The sequence below is a fragment of the Mesoplodon mirus genome (assembly GCF_964341445.2).
Source record: "Mesoplodon mirus genome assembly, chromosome: 2".
In the NCBI taxonomy this organism is placed as follows: domain Eukaryota; kingdom Metazoa; phylum Chordata; class Mammalia; order Artiodactyla; family Ziphiidae; genus Mesoplodon; species Mesoplodon mirus.
In genome coordinates, this window is record NC_138977.1 from 204,180,122 (window position 1) to 204,201,506 (window position 21,385).

Below are 21,385 nucleotides of genomic sequence, written 5' to 3' on the forward strand. Positions count from 1 at the left end.
CAGATTTTTATTTCTCTTTCTTGCCTTATTGCCTTGGTTAGAACCTCTTAACACCACATTGAATAGAAGTGGTGAGAGGCAGCAACTCTGTCTTGTTCTTGATCTTAGAGGGAAATCATTCAGTCTTTCACCATCAAGTATGATGTTAGCTGTAGGTTTTTTGTAGATACGCTTTAACAGGTTGAGGAAGTTCCCATCTATTCATAGTTTGAGTGTTTTTGTCATTAAAATGTATCAGATTTTGGGACTTCCCTGGTGGCGCAGTGGTTAAGAATCCACCTGCCAATGCAGGGGACACGGGTTCGAGCCCTGGTCCAGGAGGATCCTACGTGCCGCGGAGAAAGTAAGCCCATGTGCCACAACTACTGAGCCTGCGCTCTAGAGCCCGCAAGCCACAACTACTGAGCCCACGTGCCACAACTACTGAAGCCTGTGCGCCTAGAGCCCATGCTCCACAACAAGAGAAGCCACCGCAATGAGAAGCCCGTGCACCGCAACGAAGAGTAGCCCCCGCTCGCCACAACTAGAGAGAAAGCCCCACACAGCAACAAAGACCCAACGCAGCCAAAACTAACTAACTAAATAAATAAATTCATTTTTTAAAAAAAGTATTGGATTTTGGTAAATGCTTTTTCTGGTAAATGCTTTTTCTCTGTCTATCGAGATGATCATGTGATTTTTTAAAAAATCTCTATTCTATTGATATAGTAAATAACATAGATTTTTCTTAATGTGAAACCAAACTTGCATTTCTGGGATAAATCTCACTTGGTCATTGTGTATAACCCTTTTTATATGTGGCTGTATTCAGTCTGCTGGATCTTTTGTTGAAGATTTTTGTGTCTATGCATAAGTGATATTGATCCATGGCTTTCTTTTCTTGCAGTGCCTTTGTCTGGTTTTTGTATCAGGGCTTCATAGAATGAATTAGTGTTAGATATTCTTTTAATTTTTGCAAAAGTTTATGAAGAATTGGTATTAATTCTTCTCTAAATGTTTGGTAGAGTTTACAGTGAAGCCATTGGGCCTAGACTTTTTATTGTGGGGGAAGCTTTTAATTACTAATTCAGTCTTTTTACTTGTTATATTGTTTTCTTACTTGCAGATCATGCATGCTGCTTGTAGACACACACTACTGTAAAAGGAGAAAAAATCTGGGAGGAGTGGGCCAAGCAGAAATTGGGAAATTTGGGGGTTTATGATTGGCTCTGCCTGGAGATATGCCTTACTTTAAATATTGATAAAAAGTGAAGAGATCTCAACCGTTGAAATTCCCAGATCATAAGTAATAGACCAGGGACCTCCCTGGTGGTCCAGTGGCTAAGAATCCACCTTCCAATGCAGGGGATATGGGTTCAATCCCTGGTCGGGGAACTAAGATCCCACTTGCTGTGGGACAACTAAGCCCATGTGCTGCAACTACTGAGCCCGTGCGCCACAACTAGAGAGCCTGCGTGTGCCACAGCTAGAGAGCCTGTGCACTGCAACGAAGAGCCCTCACGCCACAATGAAAGACCCCGCATACCACAATGAATATCCCATGTGCTGCAACTAAGACCCAATGCAGCCAAATAAATAAATAAATAAATAAATAAATAAAATAAGTAACAGACGACAGTGAACTACTATACAGCTATATAAAGGATGAAGTAGTTGACAGTTTCAGCTATTTCAGGATGAAATATACAAACTTACTTCATGATTATTAAAAAAAAAAGATTGAGGTAGTTACAGTATACAAAGCTATAATAACCAAAACAGTATGGTATTGACATTAAAAACAGACATATAGGACTTCCCTGGTGGTGCAGTGGTTAAGAATCTGCCTGTCAATGCAGGTAACATGGGTTCGAGCCTTGGTCCGGGAAAATCCCACATGCCGCGGAGCAACTAAGCCCGTGCACTGCAACTAAGCCCATGCACTGCAACTAAGCCCGTGCACCACTACTACTGAGCCTGTGCCCTACAGGCCATGAGCCACAACTACTGAGCCCGCGTGCCACAACTACTGATGCCCGTGTGCCTAGAGCCCATGCTCCGCAACAAGAGAAACCACCACAATGAGAAGCCTATGCACTGCAACGAAGAGCAGCCCCCACTCACCGCAACTAGAGAAAGCCCGCACACAGCAATGAAGGCCCAACACAGCCATAAAAATAAATAAATATAAATAAATAAATAAATAAATAAATTTAAAAAATAAAATAAATAAAAACAGACATATAGATCCATGGGACAGAATAAAGAAGCCAGAAATAAACCCACACATATGTGGTCAATTAATTTACACCTAAGGAGCCAAGAATATACAATGGGGGAAAGGATAGTCTCTTCAATAAATGGTGTTGGAAGAACTGGACAGCCACATCCAAAAAATTGAAACTGGACCCCTATCTTACACTGTACACAGAACTCTACTCAAAATGGTGTAAAGACTTGAACGTAAGACCTGAAACCATAAAACTCCTAGGAGAAAACATAGGGGGTAAGCTTCTTCACATTGGTCTTGGCAGTGATGTTTTTTTTTTTGATTTGACCCCAAAGACATCAAAAACAAAAATAAATAAGTGGGACTACATTAAACTAAGAGCTTCTGCACAGAAGAGGAAACCATTGACAAAATGAAAAGACAACCTATTGAATGGGAGAAAATATTTGCAAATCATACAGCTGATAAAGGATTCATGTCGAATATATAAAAATAACTCATACAAAAAAATTAAAACTCATACAACTCAGTAGCCAAAACAAACTATCTGATTTTAAAGTGAGCAGAGGAACTGAATAGACCTTTTTTCAAAGAAGACATACAAATGGCCAACAGGTACATGAAGATGTGCTCAACGTCACTAATCAGGGAAATGCAAGTAAGAACTACAGTGAGATTTCACCTCTCACCTGTTAGAACAGCTGTCATCAAAAAGACAAAAGATAACAAGTGTTGGTGGGAGCGTGGAAAAAGGGAACACTTATGTACTGTTGGTGGGAATGTAACTTGGTACAGCCACTTGGAAAATAGTATGGAGGTTCCTCAAAAAATGAAATACAGAAACTACTATGTCATCCAGCAATTCCACTTCTGGGTGTATCTGAGGAAAACAAAAACATTAATTTGAAAAGATACACCCCCCCCCATGTTCACTGCAGTGTTGTTTACAGTAGCCAAGATACGGAGACAGTCTAAGTGTCCATTGATGGATGAATGGATAAAGAAAGTGGTATACATACACAATGGAATACTACTCAGCCATAAAAAAGAATGGAATCTTGCCACTTGGGACATGCATGGGCCTTGAGGATGTTATGCTAAGTGCAATAAGTCAGACAAAGACAGACAATACCATATGATATCACTTATATGTAGAATCTAAAAAATATATAAGACAAACGAACAAAAGAAAACAAAAACCAAGCTCATAGGTACAGAGAACAGACTGGTGGTTGCCAGAGGGGAGAGGAGGTGGGGGAGAGGGAGGTGAAATGGGTAAAGGGGGTTAAGAGGTAAAGACTTCCAGTTATAAGTTCTGGGGAGGTAATTATACAGCATGGTGGCCTATGGTCAACAGCACTGTTTTGTATATTTGAAAGTTGCTAAGAGAGTAGATCCTAAAAGTTCTCATCACAAGAAAAAAAATTTGTAACTATGTGAGGTGATGGGCTTATTGTGGTAATAACTTAACAATATATACATATATCAAATCATTATGTTGTACACCTTAAGCAAATACAGTGTTAAGTGTCAATTATACATAATAATTTCCCCTCAATAAAACTGGGGAAAGAAAGGAATGAGGTAACTCTTTATGTGTTGATATGAAATTATCTCCAAGATACATAATTTTAAAAGAAATGTGCAAAATGGTGTGAAGAAAAAAAAATGGAGAGGACCTATAGATGCTTATAGGCTAGTAAATGCAGAGTACCTGTGGAAGGACACCCAAGACGAGAGTCCAGGCTTTGGGAGACATCATAGCACCTGGGTGTTTTTCCCTTGTGGCTGTGATACCTTAAACATCTTTCTTTAAAGAAGCGGGCCTGGGCTTCCCTGGTGGCGCAGTGGTTGAGAGTCTGCCTGCCGAGGCAGGGGATGCGGGTTTGCGCCCTGGTCTGGGAGGATCCCACATGCCGCAGAGCGGCTGGGCCCGTGAGCCATGGCCGGCCGCTGAGCCTGCGCGACCGGAGCCTGTGCTCCGCAACGGGAGAGGCCACAACAGAGAGAGGCCCGCGTACTGCAAAAAAAAAAAAAAAAAAAAAAAAGCAGCGGGCCTGTGTGAAGGGCAACAGTGAGATCTACAGGGTGGCCGTATTTGCACGTTTCTGTTGGGCAGCCTGGGTCCAATGCCTGTGTCCTCATGGGAACAGCTGCCCCTCCGGGTTGCACATCTAGGCCGAGGTGTGTGAGGCAAAGTCAGACCTCCATCTAATGAGGAACTATTCCCTGAATCTGTCTACCTGTGAGATACTGGTGACAGATCTCAAAAGCCCTCCAAGGCAGGAAGTTCCTGTTTGAACACTATTTCAGCCGCACAGAAATCCTGGTATGTTTTTCCAAGGTGAAGGGTTTTATTGCCCTCCAGCCTCCCTGTGGACTTATGGCCAGGATGGTCCCAACAGTAAAGCACTTTATTCTTTCTTGGCGGACCCGATTGTGGCTGCCCCCCTGCCGCCCGAATAAGTGAAGGTGCTGGGGAAGCAAAGATGCCAGAAGTCTTTGGACTTGCCAGGCCAAGCAAGCAGCCACACTGGCAGCCCGTCATCTTCCACTGAAGGCTGGCAGAATTGGCGAGCAGGAACGTGTTTGGTTTGGGGGCAGTAGCCATGCTCTTTGCTCCCATCCAAGTGAATGCGTCCCCTCCTTCACAGGGGCCACCTTGGAAGGCTGGGGAGCCTCCCAGCCTGGGCTTCTGAGACCCCGGGTCGGGCTCCAGGCCTGGCTGCAGGGCCTCGGTCGCTGAGGACCCTCACGTCTGTCCACAGAGAACACCTTCTGCAGCGGGGACCACGTGTCTTGGCATAGCCCTTTGGATAACAGTGAGTCGAGAATTCAGCACATGTTGCTGACAGAGGACCCGCAGATGCAGCCCGTGCAGACACCGTTTGGGGTGGTTACCTTCCTCCAGGTGAGGCACAGGTTGGACTTGGGCTTGAGCCTTTCCTGGTAGGACAGGAGGGCTTGGGTGGGGCAGTGGGGGAACAGAGATTTCCTGTGGTCTTCTTCCACTTTCTAGTCCCTCTGATGGTTTGTCGGGTAGATTCGGATAGCCTGATTTAACCTGCTGAGATGGGGTAAGGGGGCAGGGGCAGGGGCCATTTGGGTAGGAAAGGATGGCTGTACTGAGTGGATAGCAGGGAGGGTATTTCTGTGAACTCGGGAAGACCCAGACAGCCACAGGCACAGGACCTCCCAGCAGGCAGCTTTGGACTGGACTTTCCCTTACCCGGAAGGGACGTGCACCTACCCCAGCTGCACCCAGGCTGCTTGTTATCATGGTGGGGTCTGTGCGAAAGTTCAGTTGTTTCCTTTGAGACTTACTCAAAGGCTCAGCCCCTGATAAGGAAGGGAGCTTCTCTGCGAGCTGCTGGTGCCCTTTGGTCATCGTTCTAAGCTTGAAGGGTCTCAAAATCTCCTCTGTTTACAACCCCCATGATCCTAGACTGGGCAGGAGCATCTCCCTGGACCTCCCCTGCTTCCAGAGACATGGGCTGGGGACCCATCCTGAGTTGGCAGGGCCCTGATTTTCTCTTCTGCAGTCTAGGGCTAGGCTTTGTGTCGCCCAGCCCCCTGAGCTATCACAGCAGGGCAAGGGTCAGACCTCAGTGCCCTATGTGTGGACCCATCCATCTGCTAGCCAGGCCACTGTTCCCTCCTAAGGGAACCATCCCACTTTGGACACATCAGCCCCTGAGCACAGATCCTGCCTGTGGTCCCCCAACTTGGGTGATACTAAGAGAGCCTGGGTAGCTGACCTTCCGGGTGGGTTGGAGGAATGGCCGTTAATGCACAATGGCATCTTTGTCCCGGGGTCTCAGATTGTTGGCGTCTGCACCGAGGAGCTCCACGCAGCCCAGCAGTGGAATGGGCAGGGCATCCTGGAGCTGCTGCGGACAGTACCCATGTGAGTACATCACTGCACTATGAGATGGGGGCGGGGTCCCCGGGCCTGGGCTTGGGAACCCCTCCTTCTCTCCACATGTGGGTGCCCCCTTACATTGCTGCTCAGGCTCTGGGTTTTCAGGCTCTGGGTTTTCAGACTGGGGCTTCCTGATCACTCTCCCTGTCTCTGGCCACTAACCAATCCCCTGTGTTCTGGGCTGGGGGCAGCAAACAGGGCAGGCTTGTAGACCCAGCCATCAGCCCCAGACCCTCAGTTACCATCCTCTCCCCTTTCCTTGTCCACAGCGCTGGCGGCCCCTGGCTGATAACTGACATGAGGAGGGGAGAGACCATATTTGAGATCGATCCACACCTGCAAGTATGTCTTGAGTGAGGAAAACCTTTCTAGCACACTGTGCCTAGGCTTCTTCCAAATAACACTGGCTTTCATCCTGGGAAAACGGAGGAGCTTTATTTGTGAGTGAGTAGAAATATGGCATGATTTGGAATTTGTCCTCTGAATTCTGCAGAGCACATAAGGGAGCAGAGATTTCAGGCCAGGAAAACTTGTCTTAGACATATGTTTTTTTGCATTTTAAAAGGATTGATTTTATTGAATGCAAATTATACATCAATAAACCTGACGAAAAAATCGGATCACTAGCAAGGAAAGAAAATTAGTATAGTGGATATTTCTTGCCCAGTACTCATCCTGCCAGGGTCCCCTTCTTAGAAGAACACAGAGTTTCTTTCAGGAAGCCACCCCACTGCCACCGCCACCCTGTAACAGTAGAACAGGTGATAGTGACCCCACAGCCCAGCTGCAGGGGGGAGCGCTGATTGGTCTAATGATCCCATCCCCCTTTTGGATACATTTTTCATCTTGGGTAGTTGGACACCGAGCTCCTCCCCTGGCTAGGTTGGCATCCCTTCATATATAAAAGGAAATCTCTATACACACAGGCCTGCAGTTCTCACTCACTGTGGCCCACCTGTACAGAGTGTCAGCGTTGTCTTTGGGTTTTTTAGAAGCAGCACTCTGTATGAAGGTGAATTCTGAAAGCCACGTAGAGCATAACTTCCTTTCTTATTGGCAGCTCCTGAAGCAGGAACCGCAGACAGCTAATAATGTGCCTGGCATGTGCCTGCCTCCTTCTCCTTTGCCCCTGCCCATTGCAGGTCATTGCCATCTCTGAACACTTTATGCCTCTGTGAAAATCTGGTAGGCCACAGGCTGCTGCCAGGAGTTATATGTCCTTTAGGAAGGGTGGGAGGTGGCCAGGAGAGGTAGCAGGCGGACATGTAGCCAGCAGTCCCTGGGCTGCTTACTGCAGACCTGGGAGTTCTTGGGCAGAAGGCCTGCTCATTCACAGGTGATGCTCCTCTGTTTTCCTAGTGCCTTGAACACTGCAGCTTTCCAATTGCTGCCAGGATATCCTCTGTTATCTGTACTTTAAACTTGGTTTCTTTGTAGCTTCTGCTTATGCAAAAACCAGGAACCACGAAGGCTATGTTTCCCTAAGCCCTTGTTCTGCAGCCACAATGGGATCCAGCATGGGGCACCATGGGCTGTTGTTTGGCCCCTGTCCTAAGTGCCAAGTGCTAAGAAAGCACCTGATCCTTTAAGCTACTAGGGTAAGCAGCCCATCCTTTCTCTGCATGCTGAGAACAGTTCTCCTCCCTAGTCTTCAGGCGCCCCTGAGGCCAGCCAGCAGGACCTAGAGCGCCTAGTGTTCTTTAAAAGCAAGCAGGGGGCTTCCCTGGTGGCTCAGTGGTTAAGAATCCACCTGCCAATGCAGGGGACACAGGTTCGAGCCCTGGTCCAGGAAGATCCCACATGCCGCGGAGCAGCTAAGCCCGTGCGCTACAACTGCTGAGCCTGCACTCTGGAGCCCGTGAGCCACAGCTACTGAAGCCCACACACCTAGAGCCCGTGCTCCGCACCAAGAGAAGCCACCGCAATGAGAAGCCTACGCACCGCAACAAAGAGTAGCCCCCGCTCGCCACAACTAGAGAAAGCCTGCACGCACCAACGATGACCCAACACAGCCAAAAATAAATAAATTTATAAAGAGAAGGATTATATTTAAAAAAAAAAAAAGCAAGCAGGGGCACCTTGGTGAGAAAGTCCAGCTTCCTTTCCTGGGGGCTCTGTGCACCCAGTGGGAGCTCCTGTGTGCTCACTTGTGTCCTTGGGGCCTGCTTGCGGACCGTTTGTTTCAGAGCTGCTCCTGGTCCTTTGCTCCAGGCTCTACCACTAGCCAGCTGTGTGCGTGGACAAGGCTCTGAACTCCTCTGCGTCCTCACCCTTTCTTGTTTACTCGTAAAGTAAGTGGGCTGAGCTTGTTGAGCCAAGAGGTGTCCTGAGCTCCTTGCTTAGGTGAGGCGCCTCAGGGTGGCCAGTGGAGAGGGAAAAGCGTAGACTCCACCCCAAGCAAACTAGGGCTCACACGCCCCTGGTTAGAGCACAGAGAGCCACTCCCTGTCATCAGCCTCCCACGCCTCTGCTCAAAATCCCCAGCTTTGCCTAGGCTGCTGGTAGCACTGGAGAGGAGAATGGGATTGATGGGAAGGAGGCATCGGGCCAGGGCCACCTGCTGACTGGTCTCAAAATATAAGGACCCTCTGTAAACTTACCTTGTGCTTCCCTGGATGGGCTCCCTGGCCGAGCAGCAGGCCTGTTTGGAGCCTGTGGAGCCATGGGGAGAAGGTCCCCCAGACAGGGAGGAGCAGACCCTTACTGAAGTACTAACTCAGGAGCTCTGTTTGGCCTACATGACTGTTTATGAACAAGGCTGCGGGAGCCTCCCAGATGACCTTTCATCCAAAGCCCAACATCACAACTTTGTTTTACTAGAAATCCCAGGCGTTTGTGTTTAGCTCTTCCTTGAGGCCATTTGGAGAGTGTTTGGACTCAGAAGTGTCAAGGCCTGTGCGAAGGCAGGGCCTCTGGTGGGGTCTAAAGATGGTCACTGCCCTCCAGGCCCCCGTTTCAGTCTAAGAAATGGAAGAGAATCTCCATCCAGAATTCTTGGCCAAACAAGTCAGCAATGCAGCAAGGGGAAGTCCGGCCCTTCTGCTCTCTGGGGACTCTTCCCTGTGTGACCACACCCTCTGCTGTTGGAAGAGAAAACTGCAGGTATGGAGTCGGAGAAATTGGGCTGAGTCCCCGCCTCTCCCGCCTGTGGCCAGCTTCCACCCTGGCCTCTGGAGCAGCGACCGGGTGATCAGTGAGGAGAGGAAGGACTGTGCCTTTCCTCAGGAGGGTGGTTCCTGGCTCTGCCACATCAGCTCCATGGGCCAGCACAGGGTGGGCAGAGTCGGAGCTCTGAAGCGGGTAATGACAGTCACTTTACTGGAAGGCTGATGGGAGAGGAGACGCTTCCCTTGGGACTTTCATTCTTCCCGGCTCCCCTAATTCCTGGTTCCCCTGGAGGAGACCCGTGGCTGGCAGAGACCGCCACGCGTTAGTAACCAGGGCAGAATACGGTCAGAGACCCTGCTCCTCTGGCACCTGTCCTGTGCTCAGCTCTTACCAGGGCTCAGTAAACATGGGAAAGGTGGTGGTGACCTTGGGCCACTGGTTCGCTGAAGGAACTCCGGCTCTTTGGCTCTTTCCAAGCAGGAGAGAGTTGACAAAGGCATTGAGACGGACGGGTCCAACCTGAGCGGTGTCAGCGCCAAGTGTGCCTGGGATGACCTGAGCCGGCCCCCCGAGGACGACGAGGACAGCCGGAGCATTTGCATCGGCACTCAGCCCCGGCGGCTCTCTGGCAAAGGTGGGAGCCGTCGCCTTCCCTTTCCCCAGGCTGGGTTTCAGTATTTCCTGGCAGGATTTAAACAGCAAGTGAGGTCTTCAGCAGGGTGGAATGAAGGGAGCTTTCCTGACGCGTTCCTCCCGTGTTTCCTGTGTGTATTTCAGATTGCACTTCCAGCGGTGACCATTGTGTTTTAGATTCGCCCCTTTTGCTATCTGAGGTCAGGGAGGTGAGTGGAAGCCCTAGAACAGTTACAGGAAACAGCTATAGTCCACCCAAGTGCAAGAGAACAAGCATCGGCCACCCACAGAATTGACACAGGGCCCAGCTCTAGCCTGAAAGCCATGCCAGACCTGAGGATCACTCTGGCCTTGGGCCCTCCCAGGCCTCAGACAAGAGAGGCCTGAGTGTGAGGCCAGTTTGCACACTTCCCCACCCCACTCTCTTGCAGATAAAATGTAAGGGGCATAGACAGGGCACCCTTACCTGCTACATTTTGTCAGGGGGCCTTGGGGAAGGAGGATATGGTTCCCCTGTTGGAAGCTTACCGTGCTGGTCTTGGTTAGCGAAACAGTTGTGGTTTTTAAGAAAGGGCATCCCTAACTAACTCCAAAAGAAAAGCGGCCATTTACACAGACGTAATTACAGCTGCTTTTTCTACTTCCTTTTTCAATTCTTACACCTTTTCTGACCTTTTGAAGAGTAAGATACCTAGAATCCTGAATAAAATACCAGCGCATGTGACCGCACTTATAAAAGGTTTTCTTTCCATAAAAAACAACTTAAACCCCTAGTGCAACTATCTGACCCCTTTCTTTCCTTCCTGCTTATTCTAATGATGTGCCAAGCCCTGGGGAGATTCTGAGAGAGTGTAGTTATTAGAATCATTTAGTTGCTTTTGACAAAAGAGCTAATTTAAGGAGGGATTCACAGTTTTGTCCAAAATTTCAACCGTCATTGGCTATTTTTTTAAAAATTATAAAAGATCCATGCCACTATAACAAGCCAAACACTAGAAAAGTTAATAATCACCTCCATCCTCTAAGCCCACCCTTTAACCAACAAACGTTAATTTGCTTTTTTGTGTGTGTTTGCAGTTTACAGAAGTAAATCTTAGACGAAAATCTCAACATAGGGGACCAGACTAGTAAGCTTCACCCCACAGACCCGAAAAGCACCTTGCAAAGAAATAATTCAACCAGGGGACTCCTTTGTCACCTCCTGGCCCTTGGCAGACCCGTGGAGAGGCAGGGTTCCCTGGGATAGTACCAAGGTGGGGAGATGACTCAGTATCCCACTGACCCGGCCCAAGGGGAAGGGGTGGCAGGGCCAGATACCAGCGGACCACCCAGAACCCAGGAACTTGTGTAAGGGATGCCTGCTCATTCGTGGCAGAGCGCTCGCAGCCCTTCCTGGCATCCATTAAGTGGTAGAACCCCTGGGTGGTCTTGGGCAGTGGCTGTCTTGTGAGTCCCTGTCTGGAGCCATGTTAGGGGTAAGCCTAGGGCCTGTGACACAGGATGGGAAAGGACAGTGGAGGAGAGCCCTGCCTTGGAGAGTGCCCTTCTGCAGCCCAGAGGCCATTCCTTGTCTTCCTCAAGAATGGTGCTCTTCAGACCAGAAGTTTCCAGAGCACACGATGCCTCGCCTGCCCTGTGTCCTCATGCTGCACTCAGATCGCACAGCTGATGCCTAGAGTGGCCTCAAGACCAGCCTCCGTGGGGGCCTTTCCCCAGCACATCAGCAGAGCCAGGGTCCAAGGACAGGGATGGGGATGCTGGGGGCCCAGAGGGCCATCAGGTAACTTAATGGTGTCATTGCAGACACGGAGCAGATCCGGGAGACCTTGAGGAGAGGACTTGAGATCAACAGCAAACCCGTCCTTCCGCCAATCAACCCCCAGCGGCAGAACGGCCTCACCCACGACCGGGCCCCGTAAGTGCGCTGCCCACAGAGGGGTTAGTCTAGCTTCCTGACAGCAGTGTCCCAGGACTGGGACAAGGGGGCAGTTTTGTCCTTCAGGGCCTGTCCCTGTGGCTTGCATGCGAGGGAACAATGCCCAGAGGCCTTGCTGGATGGACTCAGGGTCTCTGGGGCACACAGATCTGTGGGTTGTAAGGGCCTCAGAGGGGATGCAGTGGACCAGAAATATAAACAACAGTAAATATTTACATAGGCTGTGTGAGCAGATGGGAGGCCAAGTTGGGGCAAAATCTGACTTGGGGCCTCCCAGCCTTGTGGGAGCCCATTGTGCTGAGCACGATTCCCCTCCTTATCTCAGCCTCGGCCAGAGTTGCCCTTCCTTCCTTCCTGGAGCCTGGTCTCCGGCTGATAGCTGCAACCCCAGGGGCCTCCCTGTCTGGCCAGCCCCGGACTGGACGCCTGCTGCTGAGGCCCTTCTTCCTGCCTCCCTTCCATGGGGCCCAGGGAAGGGAAGTCCTCTGCAGGCCTCTGCTGTCTGTCCAAGAGCCCCTATAGCCCTTAGGAGAGACTGTGACCACCCCAGAGGTCAGATCCACTTCCTGCTGACCTCTCTTCCTCTGATGGGGGCGAATGGTGGGCAGAGCTGGAGCTGGGTACCCCCCTCTGCCCTTAGTCCCAGGGCAACTCTAGGGAATAGCTGCTGGCAGGGGATGCCTGGGAGCTGGCAGCCCAGAGCAGGAACCCTGCCTGCCAGAGAGGAAGTTGCTGTGCCCTGGGCTAACAGGGAGGCGGACCACTCCTGCAAGACCAGGGTGATCCGTCCTTCTTCTAAGAAGTCTTTATTACACACTTGCTGTGTGGCAGGCTCAGGACCCAGAGGGCCATCTGAGGTGTAGGCTCTTTTGGGGGCACATGAACTGAAACAGTTAATTAATTGGCATGATTCTGGCTATGGATGTAATTTGTTGGAAATAGTTCCTTTGAATTCTAGCTCCAGTTGCTCATCCGCGATCCCCAGAAATGGTAATGATCTCATGTGCTACAGAAGGGTCAAGTCATCATGATCTGGAGTAGTTAGGGAGGGCTTCTTGGAGGAAGAAGGACATGAGATGGGCCTTGAAGGAGCCCTGGAGTTTTAACAGGCAGGTGAAGAAGCTGACAGGGATGGAACAGGGGAGGCCTGGCTGGTTAAAGTCGAGGCTGTAACCTGGGAGCAGATTGTGGAGTGGGGAGAGTTCCTCTGGCGGCCCAAGGTGGCCCACCTGAAGAATCTGCCCTCCAGAAGCCATGATAGTAGAGCTCTTTTGCAAGAGCCTGGAGAAGCCTCCACTGCCACCTCCAAGCAGCTTTCAACTCCAGCCAGTGGATTTCTGCAGCCAGCCGCCTTGAAGGAGTTGGCTTAAGGCACCATCTTCCCCTGGCAGGAGCAGATGGCCAGGCTGAGTCGTGGGGCATCTGGAAACTCTCCACCTGTGAGTCTGGACCCTGTCCCGGGGCCATACTCCTTGCATGCCCTGAGCTTGGCCTCTTCCTCTGGGCCCTGTTGGCACTGATGGGAGGTCGGGAGGTAATTGAAGGCTTAAAGGCTCAAGCAGATTGCCCCATAACTTGTGATAGTCTCAGTCCAGATGGCCCTTCCACCTCCAAAGGTCTGGGTTTCTGGGCAGAAGGGCAGGGGCTCCTGTGGAGGCAGCCCACTTGCCCCTACTGTACATCTGGGACAAGTCTGAGATCTCTCTCCCAGTCTAGGGCGTACTTCCAGCTGCTGCACCCCCAGACGTTGTAAGGCACACAGGGTTCCTGGATTCAGACATCCAGCCCAGACTCAGCCTACTGGGCAGTGGGGCATCGGATCTGGTCCAAGGGCTATCTGTAGACACAGGGCAGAGGCTGCAGCCTCCACTCTTTGGCCTGAGTTGGCTGAGCTGCAGAGAGATGGATGGGAATAGATCAGAGGTGCAGCCATCTGGGGTCATCTCCCCTCCCTGCAGCTCAAGGACCCAGTCGCGTCTCCAAGGTGCTGGAATCTGCAGTCTGAAGGGATTCGGAATGTCTCCTCTGAGGTTGTCAGTGCTGGTTACCAGTTTGTTAGCAGTTGGTTGAGAAATGGTTCCTCCTTTGCCAAGAACATTTTCCAACCCTCCCTCAAGTCTCCAGCTCCCTGTCACCTCAGGATCGATGACGGCGGCCTCAGTTCAGATTAGCACGCACGACTGTAATATCTGTGCTGCCCACCCTGGGACCTGACCCGGTTTCAGATAAACCACATGGATTGTGACTGAGAAAGCCGACCCAAAATGTGCTGGCGCTAGTGTTCGCTCCTCTCCCTGTGGGGGAGTGACCGGCATGGGCCCTATTGTGTCTTCGTGTCCGATTTCCTTTAGTCAGGTTTTCTGGGCTGGGGCTCTGATGTATAGTCTTATGGGCCTGAGCGTGGTTTGAGAAGGCTGTGGAGATAGAGCAGAGGTTCAGAAGAGCCAGTGGAGGCTGGGTATTAGCAGCTGGGCTCTGGCCTGCCGGAGGGAATCAGGCACTTGATCTTTTCCCACCTTAATGGCGACTAACACTGATCAGGTGCAAGTGCCAGGTAATGTTCCAAGTGCTTTATACCATCCTCATAGTCACTCTGTGAAGTAGAAAATCTTATTATCCCCCTTTTATAGATGAGGAAACTGAGTGAGGTACAGAGAGGCTAATAAGTAACTTGGCCAAGGTGAGAAACGGGCAGTCCCTCAGCCATTAACATGGTGTGGTCCTCCTTACTCCATTCTCAGGGACCGCGTGAGGGACACCCCAGACTGTGTCTCTCACCCTCATAGGTGGACCTCCTCTAACTAGTCAGAGCATGAGTAGAGACTGCTCCCTTGGCACCGAGGACAAGGCTAAAGCCCCATGTTAGAAGCTTACTCTTTGTATTTAACTCTAGGGAAGACATGCCGCCAGGCTCAGTGCTTCCAAATCCCAGAGATAACAAGATGTGTCATAATTGTCTCATTTATACCAGAATTACTTTTTAACACAAGGCCTTGTTTTCATGTTCAGAAACAAAATCAACTGTATATCTCTGGCCCCTCCACCACTTCAGGGCTAGGGGATTTCTTTTTTTTTGCTTGAGGCCTCACTTCCTGCTTCCCAGAAAGGCAGGGCCCTCTGGGTAACTGCTCCTCTCCCACTCCCCCTGCCAACCCTCCTCCCACCGCCTTCCCGGAAGGGGAGTCCTTGGCCCTCTTTGGGGCTTCTTCCAGCGTTTCACAACCCCTGCATTCCAGCCGTGAAATTTGTATCTGGCTTTTCCCAAGATGATCAGTTGAGAAAAGCCTCCTTCGGCTTGCTGGCGCCTCCCTTCCCACGGCCTGCCCACGTGAGTTTGGGAAGCAACTCCTTTGTGCCACTGAGGGGAGTCTGGCTTAAGGACTGTGCCTGCCGACATTTATAAGGACCTGGGGGCTTCCCTGGTGGCGCAGTGATTGAGAGTCCGCCTGCCGATGCAGGGGACACGGGTTCGTGCCCCGGTCCGGGAAGATCCCACATGCCGCGGAGCGGCTGGGCCCGTGAGCCATGGCCGCTGAGCCTGCGCGTCTGGAGCCTGTGCTCCGCAACGGGAGAGGCCACAACAGTGAGAGGCCCGCGTACCGCAAAATAAATAAATAAAATAAATAAATAAATAAATAAATAAAATATAAGGACCTGGGTTGAGGGAGAAAAAGTCACTGGCATCCTCTGTCCAAGGTTGCCTGGTTAGACATGGACTGTTCTGTGGAGTCTGGCCTTTGCTTCCCAGCCTCCCCACAGTGACCCCGGGGATGTGCATGGTCAGGTGCATTGCGTGGGGAGGTTTGCATTTCTGTAAACTTACTCTGATGCTGGGAACCTGCATCAGTGTACCAGGACCTCCTCCTCCTTCTGCCAGTGAGTCACTGATTGAGGTTGGGGGACCTTTAGGGAGCTCTCTGGGTCACATGACCCCCCCAAAGAGGGGCAGGGCCCATGCATGTGTGTGCACATGTGTTGGTGGGGAAGGTTCCTGGCTGTGGGAGAGACACTTTGTAGTTGAGGCACCTTTAAAAAGCAAACTAGGGGGCTTCCCTGGTGGCGCAGTGGTTGAGAGTCCGCCTGCCGATGCAGGGGATACGAGTTCGTGCCCCGGTCTGGGAAGATCCCACATGCCGCGGAGCGGCTGGGCCCATGAGCCATGGCCGCTGAGCCTGTGCGTCCGGAGCCTGTGCTCTGCAACGGGAGTGGCCACAACAGTGAGAGGCCCGCATACCGCAAAAAAAAAAAAAAAAAAAGCAAACTAGGGCTTCCCTGGTGGCGCAGTGGTGGAGAGTCCACCTGCCGATACAAGGGACACGGGTTCGTGCCCTGGTCTGGGAGGATCCCACATGCCATGGAGCGGCTGGGCCCGTGAGCCATGGCCGCTGAGCCTGCGCACCCGGAGCCTGTGCTCCGCAACGGTGAGAGGCCACAACAGTGAGAGGCCCGTGTACTGCAAAAAAAAAAAAAAAAAAAAAAAAGCAAACTGTCATCGCTGAGCTAAGTTTCTCAGTCTTCTGGAATTGCACCAGCAGCTTTTAAGGCTTTTTTTTTTTTTGCTGTTGCCTTAATTTTATGGAAAATTAAGGTTTTGTAGCATGATTTCTCCTGTTGTGACATTTTCAGCTGCACCCTTCCCCCAACATGCACACAAAACACACATATATTTCTCTCCACTTTTATGAGTGTCTCTGCTCCCATCTCTTTAGCCTTTTGGATGGGTAGCCATGCTGCCTCTGTTCCCATCTTGAATAGCTTGTGACCTGGCCAAAGAGTCATCCTTTAGAGAAAATTGTGTTTTGTTTTGCTCAGCCTATGAGACCCATGAAGATTAATTAGAAGAAGAAAATATGTCGTTTGCATCCAGTGAATTGGGTGAAGGAAGGTGAGTTTCCATCTGGGAAAACAGCTGGGCTATTGCCATCACTTTCTGCATGCAGGGCAGTCTTGGGTAACCCTGCTCAAAGGGCTCTATCATGTCAGTGCAGTGGCCTGCCTGGAGCCCGAGTGTGTCATGTTGGCGCCCCTCACCACTCCCCCGCTGGGGAAGTACGGTTGTTTCACTGGAGAGAAAACCCAAGAAGAAACAGCCCTGCTCTCAGGGCCCCAGCCAGGCCCCACAGGGCTGATGGGAGGAAGAGCCCAGGCCTCTGTGATCCACATTTGTCTTGCTAAGTGCCTGCCTTTATGTGCCTTTCTCAGAAATACACATTTGAAAGGGCCGAACAGGAGCTCCACAGCAGTCCTGCCTGGGTGAATTTCTGAATTTGAACATTCTCTGCTCTACTTGCCCAAAGAGGTGAAGCAGTGGCCATCCTTAACACCCCAGCCTCAGAGGTCATGGCCGGCACATTGAATTCTCAATCCAGACTGCATCTCTCTTCCTCAAGTTGCACAATCGGGAGTATTTTTATCGCCCATCCTTGATCCTCAGTGTCACCCAACACTTCAGTAGTGAGTCACTTTTCCAGGGAAGGGAAAAGGAAGGCTCAAAGGTGAGAGCTAGAGAGAGGAAATGACTCAGTGTCTCAGAAACCAGGAAGCCAAGGGCTCTGGCTAGAGCAGGCTCCTTCAGGAGAGCAGGGGTCCTAGTCTCCCACCTGAGTCAGACCGCAAGGCTGCGGGTGGCGGTCCCTGGTGCCCAGAGGAGTTAATAGTTGATGAAGGAATCCACCAACCTTAACACAAGTTTTCCTCACTCTGTCTTCTTCACCCACACGCCGTCCCACTGTTCTGTCATCACGTTCCATCCTTGGAATATTCACAGTGAAAATACTGCGTTTCATCATTCGGTTGTTGGTGTTTACCAATAACCTTTTAAGGCCTTTTACTCCGTGTGTCATCCTCATCAGAGAATTTTTCCAAGTTCAGCTGGTAGCAGTAACTGTGGAGGTGAGCTGGTGCCCTCACCCACACCCACACCCTGTCCCAGTCCTGCCCTGAAGGGAAACCTGCAAGTGGTTCTTTCTCTGGAAAGTTCAGAGCTTTCGTCAGCAATCTGAAAGCAAAAGGAATAATCTCCCAGGCTAGAGGCAGAAGCCAGAGGTTGAGCTGGGCTCAGCAGGCCAAACCCACTTCACTTCTGAATAGTTGCCAACCCGGGTGCCCTGGTTCCTGCTCCCGGGCGTCCCCAAGGAAAAGGCCCCAAGTCGTGTGGCCAGTGCAGACGTCATCACTGTCACAGGGCTGGGATTGTGGCTAAAAGGAGTCTCGGTGGTTGGGCTCCTCTCCTTTCCACACCTGCTGCCATTGATAGAATGTGACCAATACCCTGAGGCTAAAATGGAAAAATTAAGACTTTTCAGTCTGTAGAGACCCGGGTGGAGAGGAAACATGGATATGGTTCTGTCAATCTGTGAAGTGTGGGTAGGGTGAACAGGGGCCTGTACTATAAACTGTGCAGCACTAGAAATCAGGAGTCTGTCCTGACACTGGAAAGAGAAGGCATGTTAGGATATGTAAAAAGTCCCCTTAAACAGTGGGAAGTGTAAATATAGGATGTGTTACATAGACAGGTAGTAGAAAAGAAAGACATGGAAAGATTTAGATCAATTGATGAATTACTGAGGTGTGCCTCTGAGCCATCCACAAACCACTCCTCAGTGCTCCCAGTACAGGAAGAATCCTAGGCTGGACAGCTTCTGTGACCAAGCAGGCAGGTTTTTTTGTTTGTTTGTTTTTGTTTTTTTGACCGCGTGGCATGTAGGATCTTAGCTTCCCGACCAGGGATCGAACCCGTGTCCCCTGCAGTAGAAGCGCGGAGTCTTAACCAATGGACCGCCAGGGGAGTCCCAAGCAAGCAGTTTTTATTAAGTATCGCCATGTGCCAGGCCCTGTGTTGTAGGCTATTTTTGTCCCCATTTTACAAACAAGAACACAGAGGCTTAGATAGATTGTATAACTTATTTTGGGTCAATGAGCCAAGATTAATAAAGTTCAGAGCCAAAATTTGAACCTTGGGTTGTTTGAATCCAGATCCAGACCTCTTCACCACTGGGTACTGCCTGTAAAAGAAGATAAAAGTGGAGGAGTTGCCTGCCAATTCACAGGAAAAAATAATGAAAGAAGGCCTTGGAAGTCTCTATACCAGTGCACAGAGTAAAACTGGTGTTTTAATTTGCCTGAAAACCCCTGAGGGTGGCAGGTCAGAGAGAAGCATACTAAAAAAGTGAAATCTGCTAGAGGATATGCTCCATCGAAATGAGCGAGGAAGACATACGGAGAGCAGGAAATAGGATCCAACATGAGAAAGAGGCGAGAGGAATCACCAGTGTGAAGGTAAGGGGGGATCTCATGACAACAGTTGTGCCACAAAAAAGGAAGGCAGACAGTTCAGACTAGAGTCGTTTGGAAGGATCCTCTGGAGAAGTGTCCTTTTTTTTAATTATTTAATGATATTTAATTTATTTATTTTTGGCTGTGTTGGGTCTTCATTGCCGCATATGGGCTTTCTCTAGTTGCGGTGAGCGGGGGCTACTCTTTTTTTTAAATAAAGAAATAAATAAATTTATTTATTTATTTATCTATTTATGTATTTATTTATATTTATGGCTGTGTTGGGTCTTCTTTGCTGCATGTGGGCTTTCTCTAGTTGCAGCGAGTGGGGACTACCCTTTGTTGCGGTGCGCAGGCTTCTCGTTGTGGTGGCTTCTCTTGCTGTGGAGCATCAGCTCTAGGCCCGTGGGCTTCAGTAGTTGTGGCACATGGGCTCAGTAGTTGTGGCTTGTGGGCTCTAGAGAGCAAGCTCAGTAGTTGTGGCGCACGGGTTTAGTTGCTCCGCGGCATGTGGGACCTTCCTGAACCAGGGCTCGAACCCATCTCCTCTGCATTGGCAGGCAGATTCTTAACCACTGCACCACCAAGGAAGCCCCTGGAGAAGTGTCTTTAAAAGATAAAATTGAGGGACTTCCCTGGTGGCGCAGTAGTTGAGAATCCGCCTGTCAATGCAGGGGACACGGGTTCGAGCCCTGGTCCGGGAAGATCTCACATGCTGTGGAACAACTAAGCCCGCGCTCCACAACTACTGAGCCTGCGCTCTACAGCCCGCGAGCCACTACTACTGAGCCCCTGTGCTGCAACTACTGAAGCCCACGTGCCTAGAGCCTTTGCTCCGCAACAAGAGAAGCCACCGCAATGAGAAGCCCACGCACCACAACAAAGAGTAGCCCCTGCTCGCCGCAACTAGACAAAGGCCGCGCGCAACAACGGAGACCCAACGCAGACAAAAATAAATAAATTTTTTAAAAAGAAGATAAAATTGATAAATATTTGCTCTATTTGAAAGTCTTGGGAGAATCTGTAGGCCATTGGTCATTAGTTTAGGATTGAATTAGCAATAAACACATAGAAAACCAATACAGTTATTAAATACAAGGAAAATAGAAAATCACACTAGGGATTTCCCAGGTGGTCCAGTAGTTAAGAATCCGCCTTCCAATGCAGGGGATGCAGGTTTGATCCCTGGTTGGGGAACTAGGATCCCACATGCCACAGGGGAATTAAGCCCACACACCGCAACTACTGAGCCTGCGTGCTCTGGAGCCCAGGCACCACAACTAGAGAGAAACCTGCACGCCACAGTGAAAGATCCCGTGTGCTGCAACTAAGACCAATGCAGCCAAAAATAAAATAAATAAATAAATAAATATATTTTAAAATCACACTAGAAAGGAAAAGTAACCATATTATACTACATGACTCAGTTGTAAATAGCATTAGTATAATAACATAAACACTTAATACTGAGCCAAGCAAACTTACAATATAGTTATCTTGGGAAGGTGGGAGGGTGGGATGGAAGGGAGCTAGAAGCTCGTCTTCTGTAGCAGCAAGTCAATAGATAAAGCCTGAAAAGGGAATACCAGGAAGTAGAAAGAAAGTATATTAGAGGTATTGAGGAAAATACCAAAAGAATCAGCTAACAGAGATGACGGTGACTGTCTCCAAGGAGTAGGGAATGGGAAGACTGCTGACTTTTGTAATGAACCTTATAGAACTATTTGGCTCTTTCAACTTTAAAAAAAGAAAAGTAAAAAAAAGTCAAGTGATATTGTAGGAGCTGTTACAGCTTGCCCTGCACAGTGAAAAGAAAGAATGACACAAAATTCCAGGTAGAAATCACAAAATTGGCACCAAGGTCACCAAGCCCTGGTCACTCAGAAGAACTTCAGCTTCCCCGGCATCAGGCTGAGAGCTGAAGGTGAGCATCGTATAAGTGTCTGACAGGCCTCCTGAGAGCGTCTGTCTTGGGGTGAAGGAAATGACAAGGCGCCTCGGCTGTGCACCTGACTCTGACCGGCAAGGAAGCTGATGGAGTGGGAGTGACAGGGCCTTGGGAAAGAGCGCTTGGGCAGAGCAGGGTTCAGGAGGGAAAACCCTGGGCCTTGGCAGAGCACTGCCTGACCAGTGGTCCCCAGAGGGAGGGTCCCCACAGCCTTTTAGGGGGGTCGGTTGGGGATTAAGTGAAAAGGGGTTCCTGTGGCTAAGGTTGGAAGAGACTGGCTTACACCAAATGAAACTGGTTCCTTTGCCCTCAGAGTCCTCCTCAGAGTCTTCGAAATGCCAACATTTTATGAAT

General features: G+C 50.0%; 1 protein-coding gene across 3 annotated transcripts in view; it reads left to right on the forward strand.

Annotated features, from left to right (window-relative positions):
- The window catches only part of SUFU (SUFU negative regulator of hedgehog signaling), a 112,417-nt gene that overhangs the window by 68,969 nt on the left and 22,063 nt on the right, over window positions 1-21,385 (forward strand). For 2 of the 3 annotated variants that reach the window (XR_014291610.1, XM_082601500.1), the window contains exons 4-8: window positions 4,978-5,120; window positions 6,031-6,116; window positions 6,401-6,473; window positions 9,717-9,873; window positions 11,676-11,787. Coding sequence is in view for 2 of the 3 variants with exons in the window: in XM_082601500.1 (XP_082457626.1) it covers window positions 4,978-5,120; window positions 6,031-6,116; window positions 6,401-6,473; window positions 9,717-9,873; window positions 11,676-11,787 (571 nt within the window). In the remaining variant the exon portion in view is untranslated. The remainder of the gene's footprint in view (window positions 1-4,977; window positions 5,121-6,030; window positions 6,117-6,400; window positions 6,474-9,716; window positions 9,874-11,675; window positions 11,788-21,385) is intronic. The other variant, XM_082601501.1, reaches the window with a different exon arrangement.